This window comes from Heloderma suspectum, chromosome 2 (genome assembly GCF_057233095.1).
Source record: "Heloderma suspectum isolate Gila_16-S chromosome 2, 16-S_ref, whole genome shotgun sequence".
Classification (NCBI taxonomy): domain Eukaryota; kingdom Metazoa; phylum Chordata; class Lepidosauria; order Squamata; family Helodermatidae; genus Heloderma; species Heloderma suspectum.
The window spans coordinates 139860392-139879721 of record NC_139459.1 but is presented as its reverse complement, the minus strand read 5'-3'; the positions used below and the strand labels follow the sequence as shown (position 1 = coordinate 139879721).

Here is a 19330-nt window from a genome sequence, read left to right as displayed (position 1 = left end):
TTCCTGAGTCCAGGAGATAGGCTTGCTGCCTGTTCCGGATGGGGTTGCACTCCCTCTGAAAGATCAGTTTCATAGTTTGTGGGCACTCCTAAATACATTATTGTTGATGGAGGCCGAAGTGGCCATGGCGGCTAGGACTGCCTTTCGCCAGCTACAGCCTCTCCTGGACAGAAATAGCTTGGACTGGTACAGGCGCTAGTAACCTCAAGACTGGATTACTGCAATGCACTCTATGTGGGGCCTCCCTTAAGGCTCCTCAGGAAGCTGGAGCTAGTGCAGAACGCAGCAGCTCAGCTGTTCTCGGGACCTGCCCCTTTTCAGCATGCAGCTCCTTTGCTGAGGGAGCTACACTGGCTGCCTATTCACTACCAGGCCAGGTTTAAGGCTTTGGTACTAGTGGACAAAGCCCTAAACAGGAAACCTGAGGAAGCGCCTTCTCCCTTACCAACCTTCCTGGTCGCTGAGGTCATCAGAGGGCATGCTCCTGGTGGTTCCACATGGACCTATGGCCCGACTGGAGTCCAGCAGGAGACAAGCCTGCAGTGTGGTGGCCCCTTTCTTTGGAATTTCCTTCCCCTGGAGGTCAGGCAGGCACCAACACTGTGCTGCTTCCAGTGCCTCCTGAAAACAGCTCTCTTCTAAGAAGCATTCTTTAACTGACCAGCCATAGTTTTTATGGGTATTCTGTTTTTAAAATAACAATTTTAATATGGTATTTTAATTCTTTTATCATTTTACCTTTTAAGTTCACCACTCTGGAATCTGCTTTGGATGTGGAGGCAGTACACGATTGTAAATAAATAAGCATCTCTAAACAGACCAATGACATTTCCCCCCCATGTCCATACATTAATTCTGTCCATACTCAATTCTTCTTAACAGGCTCTTAAAAGTCGGTAAAGAATCAACACGTTAATTGACACTGGAACAGAACACACAAACTGAGCAAAGAAAAGGCTTGTGGAAAGCCTGCCATTTTCTTACTATTTTCTTTGGCCCCGCCTCCTGCATGGAGGAAATTCCCTGGCGTTTCAGATACTCTTCTATCTTTTCTTCATCCATGGAATCCACAGGAACACTCCTCCAAAGTTTCTGAAATTCTAAAACACCAAAACAGCATATTAATTAGACATTGCACTGGCTAAACAAATACAAAAAGTTCCTTATCGATTTTACAATTATGCTATTCATGCAGGTGAACACCTACAGAATTTTAAGCAGTGCAAAAAACTGATGTGCCAGATGGTCAGTGACATTGCAGATTCTAACTGATTCCAAAAATCCCAGTAAGACTGATGGGGAAGGTTTCATATTACAGCAGTGAATCTGATGAGAGGTCCGCTTCAGCATGCCTGCTTTTAGGAAGGACCTCCCAACAATTTGAGGCTTTCTCATTCCTTATCATATGTGCAGCCCTTCATAGGCATTCTATTATGTTTTGTGAGCATTAGTTCAGTACATTCTGATGACTGGTATTAAATATCCATGACACCTGACATGTTTAGTGTACTCAGGCCTAAACTAGACAGCTGGTGCCAGCACCACCTCCCCAACAACATGAAGTCATCACACTTGGTGTTTCCCAGCTTCCTACTCCTAATGACATGCAGTGGAGGCAGGGAACGCTGAGCACAATGACCTCATCTGTGTTCTTTCACTGAGGAGACATGGGCTGGCAGCAGCCACCCATTCCTAGAACATCTAATTTGGGCTTGAGGTAAGTAATTAATAGATTCATCATGCTTCTACTCAAGTCTGTAAAATTGCACTATAGTACTTAGTGACGTTTTAAAGAACTCCCAAATCCTTCAAAACCAAAAAGCTGTTGTAGCCTCTTGGTCAGAGAAAATGAAGAAGGGGCCAAAACCTTCAAAGAGCAGCAACAGTCAGATAACCTGCACACAAACAGCCTCCATATATCGTTTTAAGTGCTTTCCTGGAATGCCTTTATCAAGGCTGTGACTGGCACAATTCCCCTTCCCTTCATTCCATAGTCATTAAGTTAGATAGAGCCTGTCAACAGGCCCAGCTCACAACCCATAAATAAAATCCTAAAACACAGAGCCTGAAAATCCTTTTGGGTATTCCGCAATATACCATGTATTCAAGTCGCTTTGATGTATTCAGTAAATAATTTGTGCAGCCTGGTGCTAACCAAGAAAATCCTCCATGTTTCTTGCTTTAGATACACTGACTCCCGTAGCACCACTACTTAAACCTAGAAGAATAACCTGATGTATAAAAGCTGATGAAGAAGCCAGTTATTATTATCTTTTGAGAAGTTTTACTGAGTGCTCCAAGTGCCACAGTTCCATTGACATTTCTCCTCTAGTCATACAAATTCAGCGGTTTTAGACTTTCAGTAAAAAACAAAAATGGGAGATGTCTTAGAACTGTGAGTAAATATTACACATTTAATGCACAGAAAACATGGTTGAGTTTACAGCATAATCATATTAATATTGAAAACAAGTCCTTGTACACCATGTACTTAGCATGTATAATACTTACACATTAGTCTGCAGCATCTCCAGTAAAAAGATGTCTGATAGAGAGATCTCTGGAAAGAGATCTCTGCAGGTCCATGGACGTTACTTTTGCATTGCAGATGACTAAGAGTATAGCAAGGGGATCATCATCCTAAATGCCATAATCTTCATCCCCAACTGCAACCAAACCTAAGCACACAGAATTGCATTGGCTCCCATTCATCCCTCAGTACTCTCATCTTTTTGATCCGATTCACATGATCAGTGACACCCACCATGGCTTAATCAAGCTTCAGTGGGTTGCAGCACATGCCAGCCGCCATTGTGAAGATTCAAGATGGAGCAGGCAGTTACTGCGGCTTATCATGACATGCCAACCCAGGCATGCCAACCCGTGGGTGACAAGCCACCCAGAACCCATGGGCTGTAGTATGGTTCTTGTTAACCCTGGCAACAACCCACCCTGCCCAGGGTCGCATGTCGTGATAAGCTGCGGCAACTGCCTGCTGCGGCTTGAAAATTCAGAACGATGGCCAACACAGCTTTAAAAAGGGATTGGACAAATTCACTGAGGATAAGGCTATCAGTGATACTACTCCTGATGGCTGTATGTCATCTCCAGCATCAGAAGCAGTATGCTTATGTATACCACCTGCTGGGAACATGAGCGGAAGGGTGCTCTTGCACTTCTGTCCTATTTGTGGTTTCCCACAGGCAGCTGGGTGGCCTCTGTGTGAATGGAATGCTGGACGAAATGTTGGTCTGATCCAGCACAGCTCTTATGTTTGCTGAAGAACAGGAAAAAGTAAAGTAACTGCAGGCACTAAGAGAGGATGCTCCTTTAAAAAATAAAATAAATCACAGAATTCCATGCCGACTCCTATGTGTCTCTCCTATGGAGTCGGCATGGAATTCTGTGATTTATTTTATTTTTTAAAGGAGCATCCTCTCTTAGTGCCTGCAGTTACTTTACTTTTTCCTGTTCTTCAGCAAACATAAGAGCTGTGCTGGATCAGACCAACATTTCGTCCAGCATTCCATTCACACAGAGGCCACCCAGCTGCCTGTGGGAAACCACAAATAGGACAGAAGTGCAAGAGCACCCTTCCGCTCATGTTCCCAGCAGGTGGTAGAAGTTTACCTGTATTAAACAGGTAGAAGTTTAATATCTTGATATGTTTGTATCCCAGCTTCAACAAGGACATACCAAGGTGGGATATAAGTATATTAAAAAAATACTGGAAACTAAGTCTCAGAAGACAGTACTGGGCGACTGCTGCTCAACCATGGCCGTTGTTCCACAGGCCACAGGGTTCAATCTTGTCTTCCATTCTATTTAACATGGTCATGAATCCACTGGGTGAAGTTTTCCAGAGATTTGGGTTGTGGTGTTCTCAATATGCTGATTGAGGATACCTAGCTCTAGCTTTCTTTTCTATCTGAGGGGTAATAAAAATCCTAAACTGGATGGCAGTAATGGACTGGCTGTGGATGAACAAACTGAAGCTTAATTAAGACAAAACAAAAGTCTAATTGACTGAGGTTTTTGTTGACCCAAGGACAGATATACAGCCTGTACTCAACAGGGTTATACTCCCCATTAATGATAACATTCATAGCTAAAGGATTCTACTGGACCTGCTATTACTTTTGAATGCCCAGGTGACAGCAGTAGCCACAAGCACTTTCACCAGCTTTGGATGATGCACCGGCTGCACCCTTACTTGGAAAACAAAGACTTGGCCACAGCTATTCATGCCTTAGCCACATCTGGACTAGATTATTGTAAAGTGCTCTATGTGGGGCTGCCTCTGAATAGCCTCCAGAAAGTACAATTAGTTCAAAATATAGCAGCCAAATTCTTAATACGTGTGTGATGAATGGAGCATATTCAACTAATTTTGAATCATTTTCAGTGGCTCCCTGTCCACTTCTGGGCTCAATTCAGAATGCTGCTATGATTTGTTTTTAAACCCAATGAGTCCAGGGTATTTGGAGGACCACCTCCATCCACATGAACCTGCTCAGACACTCAAATCAGCACCCGAAGCCTGCTCTGGGTTTCCTGCCCTCTGAAATGTTGAGGGTGGGCACTAGAGATAGTACCTTTCTGTTGCGGTACCTAAATTGTGGAATACTCTCCTGAGGAAGGTTTACATGCCCAGCTCTCTGCATTTGCTGGTATTTTTAAGGTGTTATTTTAAAAAGTTATTAACTTTTTGATGGAAGCCACCTTAGGGATCCTGTTTGAAAGGCAGGGTAAAAAGCTTTTAATCAACCTGTCAAGTGAATGGGTGTGTAAATGAAATGAATAAGAAGCACTTGAATGGTGTGTGCACGTGTGCATGTCTGATTAAATAGGAAAGGCCTTGCAGAGAAAGTAATGCAAATACACAGATTTCCAAGTCTTTGCACATCTCCACTTGCTTTATAGTATTTTGATTGCCTTGGGCAGGGAGGACTGTGTTGGTAAGTTTTGCAGACACAACCAAGTAAGGAGGTATTGTAAATGCAGAGAAGAACAGAGGCATTATGCAGGAAGAACTGGATGACCTAATGAGCTGGAATAATAGAAATGGAATGAAATTCAACAGTATGAAATATAAGGTCATACAGCTGCAAAGAAGGTAAATGCGATTCTTGGACGCGCTTATTGAGACATTTCTAATATGGAAAGGGAAATACTGGTACTTTTGCAAAAGCTAATAAGGGAGGTCACATCTGTGTTCAGTTCTGGTCATCCATCTTCAAGAAAAAATGTATTCAAACAGAAACAGAAATTGAGAACATGCCTATCAGAAATTAAAGAACTTTCCCTTTTATCCTAGAAAAGAAGCAGCATTTCTGTAAAACATTTGAAATATGTTTCAAATATCAAGGAGGGAACATGGTTTATGTCTACATCTAAAGCAGAAAAGAATTCTAGAAGCCAGCTGTATTTGCCAGCTGCAGCAAAAACAAAGTGCCCTGTGCCACCTTATTATGGCACACATTTATTATGGCACAAGCTTTCACGTACGGGAGATGGGGAATGTTCTCCCTGATGCCAGAGCACGCCTGGCCGCTGAGCTCTGCCAATCTGTCCTTAGCCACATCTATTTCAGATCTGGGGAGAGCTTGTATCTTTAGATCAATGGTACTGCTGTGAATACCTGCACAGCTCCACAGACTGCCAATGATTTGTGGCTGACTTAGAACAACATTTCCTTAGCTCCCATCCCCTAGTAGCAGCAGAGGTAGAGAGGCTTTTAGCTTCTGGATGAGGTGAGGTTTAATGTTTACCCTTAGTTGTCTTCCGTTTTTCTTTCCATCTTTGTTTTTTGTTGCATCTCTTAGCTTCTTTAAGGCGCTCTGAGAAAGCCTTCCCCTCCCTAAGAGGAGTGGCGATCTAGAGAGAGGTCACCTCCAGCTCCTTAGAAAGTACTTGTTAGCTTGATTATCTAGTTCCAGAGGTAGAATCTTCCCTGACCTGAATGCTGCCCCCCCCCCCCCACACACACACACAACAGGAGAATAATTCACTACAAATAGTTATAAACCTCTTGTACTGTTATGTCAACTAACCTCCAGCATGCCAGTGTACGGGATGCCAGCTTCTTATGTATATAGTTTTAGGCCTTTTATACATGTTTGTATTGTTTTTCTTTTTTTAATTAAAAGCTGTTAAAGCCTGAGATGCCATTTTTCCACTACTAACAAAGGGAACGTTTTAAAGACTACATTTTACTGTTTTTGTTGTATTTTAAATATTGCACATTCATATTGCATTTTATTCTGAGTTATGTAAGCTGTACAGAAAACATACGTTGATGGGCAGCTATATAAATATTGTAAATAGATAAATGAATAAGTGCAGGTTTTAAGTGTTAAAAATAGATAATCATACTGGAAACATTTCAGATTTCAAAGTAACATTTAAAACCAATACTACTAACAGATCTTCAAGCAAACTACAAATGTGAGATTATGCTGCCATCTACAGATCAAATTAAGAATCCTTTTACTTTCCACTACAATATTAATTGGATATTATAGTTCTAAATATTAAACTAATAGTTAATTTTTGCGATTTGGAAGTAAATATAGCCCTTTAAGTGTCTACAGTTTCAAACTCCTACAGAAAAGACAATGGGATTGAAATTGGGGGACTGAACTGGGACTGTACTGCAGCTAACATACACCTACTAAACTTAGATACTTCATAAATAAAGTATAATGATAATGGTGATGACAGTGCAATGCATAATAGACAAGAATTACCTCACTCATCATTACGTTTTATGGGGGAGAATTGTGCATTACTGCATATGCCTATAATTCCCTAAGTTGTGAAAAAGACAGTAATTACTTACGGTGCAAGTGCTCAGTAAAACAGACAATGCACATTATTCATACTCATTTAAAATATTTCTTTCTGAAGGGAAGACTTTATGGAGGAGCTATCAACCATTCCTACATTTAGTGAACAACCATATCCTTTGTAAGGGCACACTGCTCTCACATCAACATTTCCAGCAGACCTCTGAACATTGATGAGGCAATTTTGGGTAGAAAATTGGTTTTCCATTATACCATTCTATTCAGATAGAAGATGGAGCCGTCTGCTGACAGGTGGTTCCTCCTATAGGGAATACGGATCTGAATTCATACCCCTTTGTCATACACTCATATTTGATACTGAAAGCCTGTGATCTCCTGACCTGGCTATCCTAAGTGGGACCTAACACAGGCCTGTCAAATAAAGGATTATAGGATTGGTGCTATTTGGATTTGAGACACTGGGACAATCATGTGAAAGGAGCGAACACAGAAAATGCTACTGATTCCAGTCTAGCAACCTTTTACCCACAGTGACCAACCAGATGCCTATGGGAAGTCCACAAGCAGGACATGGAGGTAATACCTCTCCCTGCTGCTACCCCAAACAACTGGAATTCCACTGCATGTTTCCTCTGAATCTGGGAGGTTCCATATAGCCAGCATGGCTAACAGTCACAAAGAGATATATGCTCCTTGTTTAATCCCCTTTTAAAATAATCTAAGCTAGTGCCTACCACTTTATCTTGTGGATTTAAGTTCCACACATTAACAAAATGTTGCGGTGTAGAACCCTTTTGTTCAGGATTCCAGTCACTCCATTCCATTCCCCCTCTCCAGTTTCCCTTCGCTGCCCACCGAGCCCTCACCATCAGTCAGCATTCTTTGCCCATTCACTATGCTCTGTCCTCAGTCCCCAATTCATTTTGGGTTGGGTTTTTTTTGACAGCGTGGGGTGAACAGCTTTCTCTTCAATCCCTGGGGGCATTTAAAAACAGCTTCTCAATGTGAACCAGGAAATGACCTATCAGACAATGCAATGATTTATATCTCTATATCTCTATATTTATTATGAGTCTCTGAGTCCATGTTCCAACGAAGCACTTCATTTGATCCCCCACACCTAACCAGGTTGTTAGGGGTTTTTTTACCTTTGCACTCACTTAACATTCTTTGCCACTGAGTTATGAGGCTGCCTTGTTGTTTTTCCTCCTTAGATTTCCCCCCCCAAAGATTTTTGGTATTCTGCTAACCTCTATCATGGATATTAAGAACAATATGAAAATATGAGCCAGATTCACCTCATTCAAGCAGATCTTTTATTCAGCTTGATTCAATCTTATGTAGCTAGCTACTTTCTGTCAACCCAGTAACAAACAGGACTATACCTTTGTCCATCAGGAGAAAGAACAACAGCATAAATAAGGGGGAGCTCAGTGGAATAGCCAGCTGGATAGGGAGAAAAAAGCCTATTTTTTCTTTATCAGAGGGAATGGAGTACGGAGCAGTTAAAAATAAAACTAGCCAAAAGACACCAAGGATCAAAGGAAGGAAACTTAGATATGACCCAAGTTCAAAAATCTTGTTTGCGGAACACAGAAGAAACCTATTGTTTGAAAATGCTGGAATGTAAATGCAAGGGCGCAAGTATTCAGGTTCAAGTTATACAATATTACATTAATTGAGAGACATATGAGTGACATTTTAAACATTTTTAACTATTCTAAAAGCACTATAACATACGTTTTATGCTAGACATACATAGCTACAGCTCTAACAAGAAAACCAACCTTCATCCACTGTAAACTGACAGCTCTTATCATTGTAGAAAAGAATTTTCTTCTTATCAGGACGCGTAACGAAGATTATCTGGTCCCCTAAAGCCTCAAATACAAACACAGAAATAAGCACTGTTAACTCCAGTACTTGGAGAGTCTCTACAAATAAATCTGCAAGAGAAGTGCGGGGACATTCAGCACCAGAAACCCATTTCAGAATCCAAACGAGATAGAGGCCTGCAGTTAATTTGCATATGACCTCTACAAGTAATATAACTTGTATCATTTGAAAGCATTTTGTGAATGACTGGGCAAAAAACCTTGGACTCAAATATAACATATTTTTTGAAAGATACAAATTATTATCTATAGTTTACACATTATGTTCAAACTAACAAATAAGGGAAAGAAGAATAGTGCTAAACGTGAAATCCAAATGTTAAGTGTCTAACTTGTTGCTTTATGACTATATAAGCAACAGAAATAACAATCTAGCTCCAATCACAAACTAGAAGAATCAGGACTCTCACGCACACATTCACACATACACATACACACATGCACAGCGATTCAGTTTGCACAATCAAAGAACCCATGCTTAAAATAGTTTTAACCCATGGTTTGTTGTTGAGTTAAACAACCCACAATTTAGGGTTAAACAACCCACAGTGTTGTGTTAACATGTCATGACAACAACCCAGGAATTCCTGGGTTAACAAAGCAGAATTAGGTGAGAGCCAGTGTGCTCACTCACTCGTGCTCACAAACAACCCACGGTTTGTTAACCATGGGTTGTTTGATCATGTGAACCGGGTCACGCTTTCCTTAGCAAGACCACCAGCAAGGAGATGATAAGCCTGTTTCCCACAGGGAGTTAGCTTTTACCTACCTGTATCAGCTGAGGCAAGGGGAACAACAATCTGGCCCAGGGAGTTGAAAGAACAGCTGGGGTGGGTGTTGCAGAGGCAGTTCCAAAACATTTGATTAGCTCTCAGAAACATTTAGATTGTTACATAGATCATATGCACAAATCTCTCTGGATTGCACCTTATAGTAAAAAATAATTTGTCTTGAAAACAATTATCAAATTTGCTGTTATGGAAGCGAAAAGGATAACAATTTCTTATAACATAAAACTACCGTTATGGCTTACCTTTATGGCTTTCTGTGCATTAGGCAGTCCTTCCTCAATATCTTCTAAAAGTATTCCTCCCAATCCTCGCTGGTCATGTTTATCCAAGAGCCTTAGCAGAGCCTTTTTATCTTTCAAATTGTACTTAGGCTTGAAAGCATATTTCCCATCTATAACTTCTATTTTGGGATTGTTGACAAGGGCCTGTAATACAAACACACATTCTCAATTTATAGGAGAGGACATGTATTTTCCATATACATAGTTTGCTAAACCAGTAATTCTTATATTGTGTGCTGGGCCACACTACTTGCCACAAGATAACTGCATACTGAACAGCCACAAGAAATATTAGGCCCAAAGAAGGAGCTGCCTGTTGTGTGTCCAGATGATACAATTCTGATCTCCCTCCCCGAGGTTGTTTTAAATTGTGCCATGTCTCTATCAGGAGTGACTGGATGATTCAGTCACTCTTGATGTGATGCAGCGATACAATAGAATGATCTGCCTTCAACGGAATTTGCCTGTGCATTACTGCATGAGCCATCGCTCTGGCCTTGCCTCTTTCTAATCATGGAGGCATTCTGTTGCATCTCTGCTTCTCAGTGTGGAAGTTGTCAAGTAGTTCAGGGAGACAGGATCAGATCAGTCTATAAGCTCCAAAAATATACTCTTAGGGCACAATCCAATCTGGTCCACCCTGGGTACTCGTAAGCCTCCAAACTCGGAAGCTTATGAGTATCCATTGCAGAGCGGTAAGTGCGATGCACCTCCCACTCTGCATTTTAGCTAGACAGGCAATTTTGCACATCTAGCAGTGGCTTTGCAGAGGGGGAGTGAAGGAGGCTGGGGATACCTTGTATCTCCACGTCCCCAGTCTTCTCCCCTCCCCACCCCCAAGAATGCCCCCTTTCACCCCCTATGATCTCACATTTGTGAGCTTGTGGCAGCAGCACTGGCTGCGAGGGGGCAAGGGAGGAGGCAGGGAGCATGATTTCCTGTCTCTGAGCTTGGAGCCCTGTCTCTGAGCTTGGAGCCAGGAAACCGAAATATCCCATGTCCCCAGGACACTTTCTAGGGGGCATAGGATTGCTTTTAGTAAAATACACACACAGACCCAGTTTGCACATAACAACAATTCATGGGTTGTTTGACCCATGAATTGTTGGGGCTGCCCAGGAGCAAGCGGTGCGCTGCCTTCCGCCCCACTTTACATCTGGATTACAAAGTAACTCTGGGTTCTTTCTCCCTGAACAACCCAGGAACATTCCTGGGTTGTTTTGTAATCTGGATGCAAACTGAGTCACAGTGCTAGGATTACTTCTGCTCCTCCCATTACAAAAGACCACAGTCTGTATAAAAATGCAGAACACTAGAACTTTACTTATAAGGTTGCCTTTGTCCTGTTAAGCATACATTTCAAGGGGATCCTTCACAGTGATGTTATTGGAACAGGGTAATTTTTTTTATATTTACACTCTTCCTATATTAACTAATTAATTTTATTTAATTAGTATTTGAATGTGGTGGCATCTTGCAGTCTTATACCCCAAATGGTGTGTATTTTTATTTTACTTTTAGAGTGCATAAAAGTGAAATATTAAATTTTAATTCAGAAGTGTGCCACAGCTATCAGAATTTCAGGAAACATTGCCATGACTCATAGAAAACATTTGAGAAACTACAGAATGTGTACATGCAAAATGTACCCATCTTCTCAGCTTTTATTAATATGAGATACTCAATATTAATTCCATTCCATAATTACCACATACACAATGGCTAACTTTAATATTATGAAGTTTACATAGCAAACCTGTGCATTTTGAAGAATGTTCAACATCACAGAATCACAGAATAGTAGGGTTGGAAGGGGTCTCTAAGACCATCGAGTCCAACAAAGAGACTTCCGAGATAAGCTTGGAGCCTGAGATAAAGGTCGTATGACTTCCAGCAGGTGAAGTGGTGATCAAGATCTCTAAAGGAGAGACGATGTCCTTGGAAAGAGAAATTTCAAGTCTCATAGAATAGTAGGGTTAGAAGAGGCCTTTAAGACCACTGAGTCAAAACCCCTGCTCAATGCAGGAATCCAAGTCAAAGCATCCCTGACAGATGGCTGTCCAGCTTCGTCTTGAATGCCTCCAGTGTGGGAGAGCCCACTACCTCCCTAGGTCATTGGTTCCATTGTCGTATTGCTCTAACAGTCAGGAAGTTTTCCTGATGTTCAGCCAGGATCTGGCTTCCTGTAACTTGAGCCCATTATTCCGTGTCCTGCACTCTGGGATGATCAGGAAGAGATTCTGGCCTTCCTCTCTGTGACAGCCTTTCAAGTACTTGAAGAGCACTCTCATATCTCCCCTTAGTCTTCTTTTCTCAAGGCTAAACGCACCCAGTTCTTTCAGTCTCTCATCACAGGGCTTTGTTTCCAGTCCCCCGATCATCTTTGTTGCCCTCCTCTGAACCCTCTCCAGTTTGTCTGCATCCTACTTAAAGAGTGGTGCCAGGAACTGGACATAGTACTCCAGATGAGGCCTAACCAGTGCTGAGTAGAGGGGAACTAGTACTTCCCGGGATTTGGAAGCTATGCTTCTATTAATGCAGCCCAAAACAGCATTTGTCTTTTGCAGCAGCCACATCATATCACTGGCTCACATTCAGCTTGTGAGCGACAACAATTCCAAGATCCTTCTCACTTGTAGTATTGTTGAGCCACGTATTCCCATCTTGTAACTGTGCATTTGGTTTCTTTTTCCTAGGTGCAGAACTTGGCATTTATCCCTATTACATATCTGTTTTCTGCCCAGCGCTCCAGTCTATCCAGATCACTTTAAATTTTGTTTCTGTCTTCCAAAGTATTAGCTATCCCACCCAATTTTGTGTCATCTGCAAATCTGATCAGCATTCCATGCACCTCCTCCTCCAAGTCATTAATAAAAATGTTGAAGAGCATTGGGCCCAGGACTGAGCCCTGCAGTACCCCACTCGTTACCTCTCCCTAGTTTGAGAAGATCCCATTGATAAGCACTCTTTGAGTCCGATTCTGTAGCCAACTGTGGATCCACCTGATCATTGTTTCCTCTAGCCCACTTTGAGCTAGTTTGCTCATCAGGATATCATGGGACACTTTGTCGAAAGCTTTGCTGAAGTCGAGGGATATTATGTCCACAACATTCCCAGAGTCCACAAGGCAGGTTCCCTGATCAATACATGAGATCAGATTCATCTGGCAGGATTTGTTCTTGACTAATCCATGTTGGCTTCGAGTAATCACTCAGTTGCTTTCAAGGTGCCTACAAACTGATTGCTTTATAATCTGCTCCAGAATTTTCCCAGGGATTGATATCAGACTGACTGGTCTGTAGTTCCCAGGTGCCTCCTTTTTGAAGATAGGGACAACATTAACCCTCCTCCAGTCATCTGGCACTTCACCTGTCCTCCATTATTTCTCAAATATAATAGTGGTTCTGAGAGTTCTTCTGCCAGTTCCTTTATTACTCTAGGATACAGTTAATCTGGCCCTGGAGATTTGAACTCATTCAAAGTAATTAGGTGTTCCTTGACCATATGCCTATAGATCTCAAGCTGCAATCCTGCCCTTTCCGCCTTTGCCAGGGGGGTTATAGACCCTCTTTCAGGAAAAGACTGAGACAAAGTAGGAATTGAGCACTTCTGCCTTTTCTTTGTCATCTGTTATCATTTTACCATCCTTATTTAATAGTTGAACCACCATTTGTTTCCTCTGCCTTTTACTATGCATATATCTGAAGAAAGCCCCTTTGTTGCTTTTAGCATCCCTTGCTAACCTCAGCTCATTCTCAGCTTTAGCCTTCCTGACACCATCCCTGCAATTCTGTGCTACCTGCCTGTACTCTTCCTTTGTAGCTTGGCCCTCCTTCCACTTCCTATATGTGTCTTTTTTTGTTTTCAGGTCATCTCTAAGTTTTTTGTGAAGGCACATTGGCTTCTTCTGTTGTCTTCCACCTTTTTTCTTGTTGGAATAGTTTGTATTTGTGCCTTGAGAATTTCCTTTTTTAAAAACGCCCACCCATCTTGGACTCCTTTTCTCATTAGAGGCGCTTGCCATGGGACCTTACTTATCATTGTTCTGAGTTTATTAAAATTGGCTTTCCTAAAATCCAGGGTACGCATTTGGCTATACTCGGCTTTTGCTTCCTTTAGAACCAAGAGCTCAAGTATAACATGGTCACTTTCCTCCAGAGTTCCCATAGCTGCTACTTTATCCATTAAGTCATCTCTGTTGATTAGGTTCAAGTCAAGGATAGCCGATCCTCTAATTCCTTAATCCACTTTCTGTAGGAGGAAGTTATCCGCAACACAAGTGAGGAATTTCTTGGAGGGGCCATGTTTTGCAGAATTTGTCTCCCAACAAATATCGGGGAAATTGAAGTCCCCCATTACTACTACATCTTGCTTCCTTGAAACATTGGCAATTTGCTTTCCAAAAGTTTCATCCTCGTCTTCTCCTTGATTGGGTGGCCGGTAGTAGATGCCCACCACCACGTTCCTTTTATTCTTTGCTCCATTTATTTTAATCCAGATCCTCTTGATGGGGCTACCAAGCTCATCCTCCTGTATTTCTGTGCAGATACACGTATTTTTTAACATATAGTGCAACTCCACCTCCCTGTCTGTTCCTCCTGTTCTTTTTGAACAAGTTATATCCTTCAATTATAACTCCCATGAATTCCAGTCATGGAAGTCATCCCACCAAGTTTCAGTTACACCTATCAAGTCATAATTTCCCTCCCATACTAAGACTTCATGTTTGTTCTCTTTGTTTCCCATACTCTGGGCATTAGTATATAGACATCGAAGACCATGTGCTTTATAGTCTGGCTTTCTTCCTACATGTTTTTCAAGACTATTATTGGGTGCTATTAGATCTCTTCTTTCCGTTGTGGTGCATGAGCTTTCAACCACTGTTATCCCCAACTTTACGTCTCCCTCCCCCATAGGATTCAGTTTAAACCCATCCTCATGAAGTTCTTCATGCTGTGGCCAAACACATTCTTCCCAGTTCTTGTGAGGTGCAACCCATCCCTTGCCAACAGTCCATCTTCCAGGAAGTATAGCCCAGGAAGTATAGCCCGTGGTCCCAGAATCCAAATATCTTGCGTCAGCACCTTCGTAGCACATCATTCACCCAGAGTATTTTTCTTTCCCTTTCTATCTCTCTTCTAACTTTTGTTGTTTATTCGTTCAGTCACATCCGACTCTTCGTGACTTCATGGACCAGCCCATGCCAGAGCTTCCTGTCAGCCATCGCCACCCCCAGCTCCCCCAGGGTAGAGTCCGTCACCTCCAGAATATCATCCATCCATCTTGCCCTTAGTCGGCCCCTCTTCCTTTTGCCTTCCACTTCCCCTAGCATCAGCATCTTCTCCAGGCTATCCTGTCTTCTCATGATGTGACCAAAGTACTTCAGTTTTGCCTTCAATAGTGAGCTGTCTGGCTTTATTTCCTGGAGTATGGACTGGTTTGATCTTCTTGCAGTCCAAGGCACTCTCAGAATTTTCCTCCAGCACCACAGTTCAAAAGCATCTATCTGCCTTCGCTCAGCCTTCCTTATGGTCCAGCTCTCACAGCCATGGGTTACTACGGGGAATACCATTGCTTTAACTATGCGGACCTTTGTTGTCAGTGTGATGTCTCTGCTCTTCACTATTTTATCAAGCTTTGTCATTGCTCTCCTCCCAAGAAGTAAACGTCTTCTGATTTCCTGGCTGCAGTCAGCATCTGCAGTAATCTTTGCACCTAGAAATACAAAGTCTGTCACTGCCTCCATGTTTTCTCCCTCTATTTGCCAGTTATCAATCAAGCTGGTTGTCATAATCTTGGTTTTTTTGAGGTTTAACTGCAACCCAGCTTTTGCACTTTCTTCTTTCACCTTCATCATGAGGTTCCTCAGCTCCTCCTTGCTTTCAGCCATCAAAGTGGTATCATCTGCATATCAGAGATTGTTAATGTTTCTTCCAGGGATTTTAACTCCAGCCTTGGATTCATCAAGCCCAGCACGTTGCATGATGTGTTCTGCATACAGGTTGAATAGGTAGGGTGAGAGTATACAACCCTGCCGTACTCCTTTCCCAATCTATTCAAATTGAGATAATTCTATCGTTTTTTGGATTGTATCCAAGCACTGCTTTAGCCACTTTATTATTAATTATGAAGGCTACTCCATGTCTTCTGTGGTCCTCTTGTCCACAGTAGTAGATCTGGTGGTCATCTGATGTGAAGTGGCCCATTCCAGTCCATTCCAGTTCACTGACACCCAAAATGTCTATATTTAATCTTGACATCTCCCCAGTCCAGTAACCACATCCAATTTGCCCTGGCTCATAGATCTTACATTCCAGGTTCCTATGGTGTGTTGAACTTTAGAACATCGGATTCGTCGTTCACCACCAGCACTGTCGGCCGCTAGCCGTCCTTTCAGCTTTGAGCTAGCTGCGTCATCACATCTGGGGCTAGTTGAACTTATCCTCTGTTCCTCCCCAGTAGCATTTTGACCATCTTCCGACCTGGGAGTCCCATCTTCCGATGGTATACATCGCCCAGAGTGGCTGGGTGACCAGTCAGATGGGCGATTAATAAATTTAATAAATAAATTTTAATAAATAAATATACCGATGTATCTCTGGTTGTACTGATCCATTTAGTTTTCACAGCAATAATACTGGGGTGGGTTGCCGTTACCTTCCCCAGGGATTGTATTTAGTCTGACCTCTCTGTCATGACCTTCCCATCTTGGGTGTCCCTTCATGGTTTAGCTCATGGCGTCATTGAGGTGCTCAAGCTCCAGCACCACGACAAGGTAACAACCTCCTTTGCTGGTGCTCTTCTAACTAGAATCATAGGGTTGGAAGGGGCCTACAAGACCATCAAGTCCAACTCTCTGCTCAATGCAGGAATCCTGATTCCCAGGCGGTCTCCCATCCAAGAAAACTATCCGGCCCCAAAGTTCTTGAGTTTCCTTACCAAAGCTTCAGAGTCTGACATGATTTCTTTATAGCTCTGCTTGGCGATATCATTTGTTCCCACATGACTGAGAAGGGATACCTGTCAGTAGGCTTTATGAGCATAGGCAACCCTTCAGTCACGTCTCTAATCCATCCTCCTGGGAGACAGCATACCTGGCGAGTCCATGGGTCTTCACGACATACTTGGGTTTCAATCCCACGCAACAAGGAGTCTCCCACAACTACTACTCTTCTTTTTGTTGTAGGCCTTGCTTTCACTGCCTCTGCTTGACTGACCTTCAGCCTCTTGCTCACTCTCATGCAGGGTCCCCTGTAATTCTTCCTCTGCAGGCTGTTCTCCAGTCTCATCCTCAAGTACCTGAAAACAGTTTCATAGTTCCACTGCTTCCAGTGGTGCAGAGTGGCTTCTCGTTGTTCTGCTCCTAACTGTCACCCTCTTCCAAGGAGTATCCTCTACTTCATTTTTCCTCGCCTCAGCATTTTCCTCTTCTGCCTCGGGTGCTGTTGCTCTTCTAGCTTCTGTTCTTTACTTTGCTCCTGTAGTTCCACTATTCTGTCCAAGAACTCTTCTTCTTCTCTTATCCCCTGGAGGGTCGACACTCGCCGCTCCAGTCCTCTTACTTTTTCTTCCAACAGTGTAATCAACTTGCACTTGTTGCACGTGTAGGCCATGTTGATCTCAGGCAAGAAAACAAACATTGCACAGACCTTGCAAGTCTCCACCACTGGAGATTCTTTTCCTTCCATAGTCTCCATTCCCTTTATGTTTCTAGCTTTCTGATTGTACTGTGATAGCCTGTGCTTTGTCCCCTGTTCATTGGAGGTTAACAACAGATCCCCACTGATAATAGAAGTGTGTGTTACAAGAAAAAGAAATTTAAAAAAACTGTTAGGGACCTCCCCTTAACCTCCCCTGCCAAACTCCTGTTTGCTCTCCCTGTTTGCTTGCTCTGATTGCTCTCTCTCACTCTCTCTCTCTCTCTGAGAGCTTGCTTGCTTATATAGCCCCTAGACCAGCTGGAGCAGCTTCCTCTGCTCGGAGACAGGAAACAGACTGAAACTCCCGGCCCACACAGCTGCTGAGAGTACTCAGGCCACATGCTGAGCACACGGTGACTCAGACTGGAAAGTCCCTGAGCTTACTCCAGCCCACTCACTGCTTTGCCTTTGTCTCCTCTTCCACTGCAACTGTTTGCTCTCCCTGTTTGATCGCTCGTTCTCTGGGAGCATATAAAACCTTTATACAAGTTAAACCAGCGGTTATCAAGCAATAAGTTTACAACTTGTTAAGTTTGTCTCCCTTGATAGCTCTGTGTGTGACAACCGAAAACAGTGGACCAGTTCACACATGCGCCACATGCTGGGCACATTTGCTGCAGCACATTTTGGCCGCATTCCATAGCCATTTTGCATATTCAACCTCCAATCAGGTCAGAGGTTGCTATGTGATGTTCAAATCTGGATACTATAGGTTAATTGTGGGTTGAACAAACCACAGTTTACCTAACTATTAATTGAAGATTAACTTTGGGTTGTTTAACCCATGATTAGCCTATAGTGTCCAGATTTGGACGTCATACAGCACCCTCCTGTCAGCGGTTGAATATTCAAAATGGCCATGGAACATGTGCGGCATTAATTAACCCACTATTTGCTGTAGTTATGTGAGAACCAGGTCTATTTCTTACAGCTGAACTATTACTGAGTAGTATTAGTTAACATCTGATCAATATGAATATTTAAATTGGCCTTATATTAAAAGTCTGAATAACAACATTCCTTACCTCACTCATTAACCATTGTTTCTGCTTCAGCCCAATATCTAGGTGCTGTGTTTCATCCAATATTTCTTCTAGGGTTAATGGATGTGTATCACCACGCTGATGCCGTGTCTAGGGACAGAAATCATAATTGCTATGAGATCATAGAATCAAAGAATAGTAGGGTTGGAAGGGGCCTACAAGACTATTGAGTCCAACCCCCTTGCTCAATGCAGGAATCCAAGTCAGAGCATCCCTGACAGATGGGTGTCCAGCCTCCTCTTGAATGCCTCCAGTGTGGGAGAGCCCACCACCTCCCTAGGTAATTGGTTCCATTGTTGTATTGCTCTAACGTCAGGATGTTTCTCCTGATGTTCAGCTGGAATCTGGCTTCCTGTAACTTGAGCCCATTATTCCGTGTCCTGCACTCTGGGATGATCAAGAAAAGATCCTGGCCTTCCTCTCTGTGACAACCTTACAAGTACTTGAAGAGCGCTCTCTCTTCTCAAGGCTAAACATGCCCATTTCTTTCAGTCTCTCTTCATAGGGCTTTGTTTCCAGTCCCCTGATCATCTCTGTTGCCCTCCTCTGAACCCTCTCCAGTTTGTCTGCGTCCTACTTAAAGTGTGGTGCCAGGAACTGGACACAGTACTCCAGATGAGGCCTAACCAGTGCTGAGTAGAGGGGAACTAGTACTTCCCAGGATTTAGAAGCTATGCTTCTATTAATGCAGCCCAAAAGAGCATTTGCCTTTTTTGCAGCCACATCACATTGTTGGCTCATATTCAGCTATGTTCGACAACAATTCCAAGATCCTTCTCACTTGTAGTGTTGTTGAGCCACGTATCCCCAT

At 42.7% G+C, this 19330-nt stretch overlaps 1 protein-coding gene across 2 annotated transcripts in view; it reads right to left on the bottom strand.

Annotated features, from left to right (window-relative positions):
* The window catches only part of GTF2E2 (general transcription factor IIE subunit 2), a 47816-nt gene that overhangs the window by 3412 nt on the left and 25074 nt on the right, over positions 1–19330 (bottom strand). For both annotated transcript variants that reach the window (XM_084835043.1, XM_084835045.1), the window contains exons 4-7: positions 18502–18609; positions 9738–9920; positions 8597–8690; positions 985–1100 (exon numbers count right to left, since the gene is read on the bottom strand). In XM_084835043.1, coding sequence (XP_084691169.1) covers positions 985–1100; positions 8597–8690; positions 9738–9920; positions 18502–18609 — 501 coding nt within the window. The remainder of the gene's footprint in view (positions 1–984; positions 1101–8596; positions 8691–9737; positions 9921–18501; positions 18610–19330) is intronic.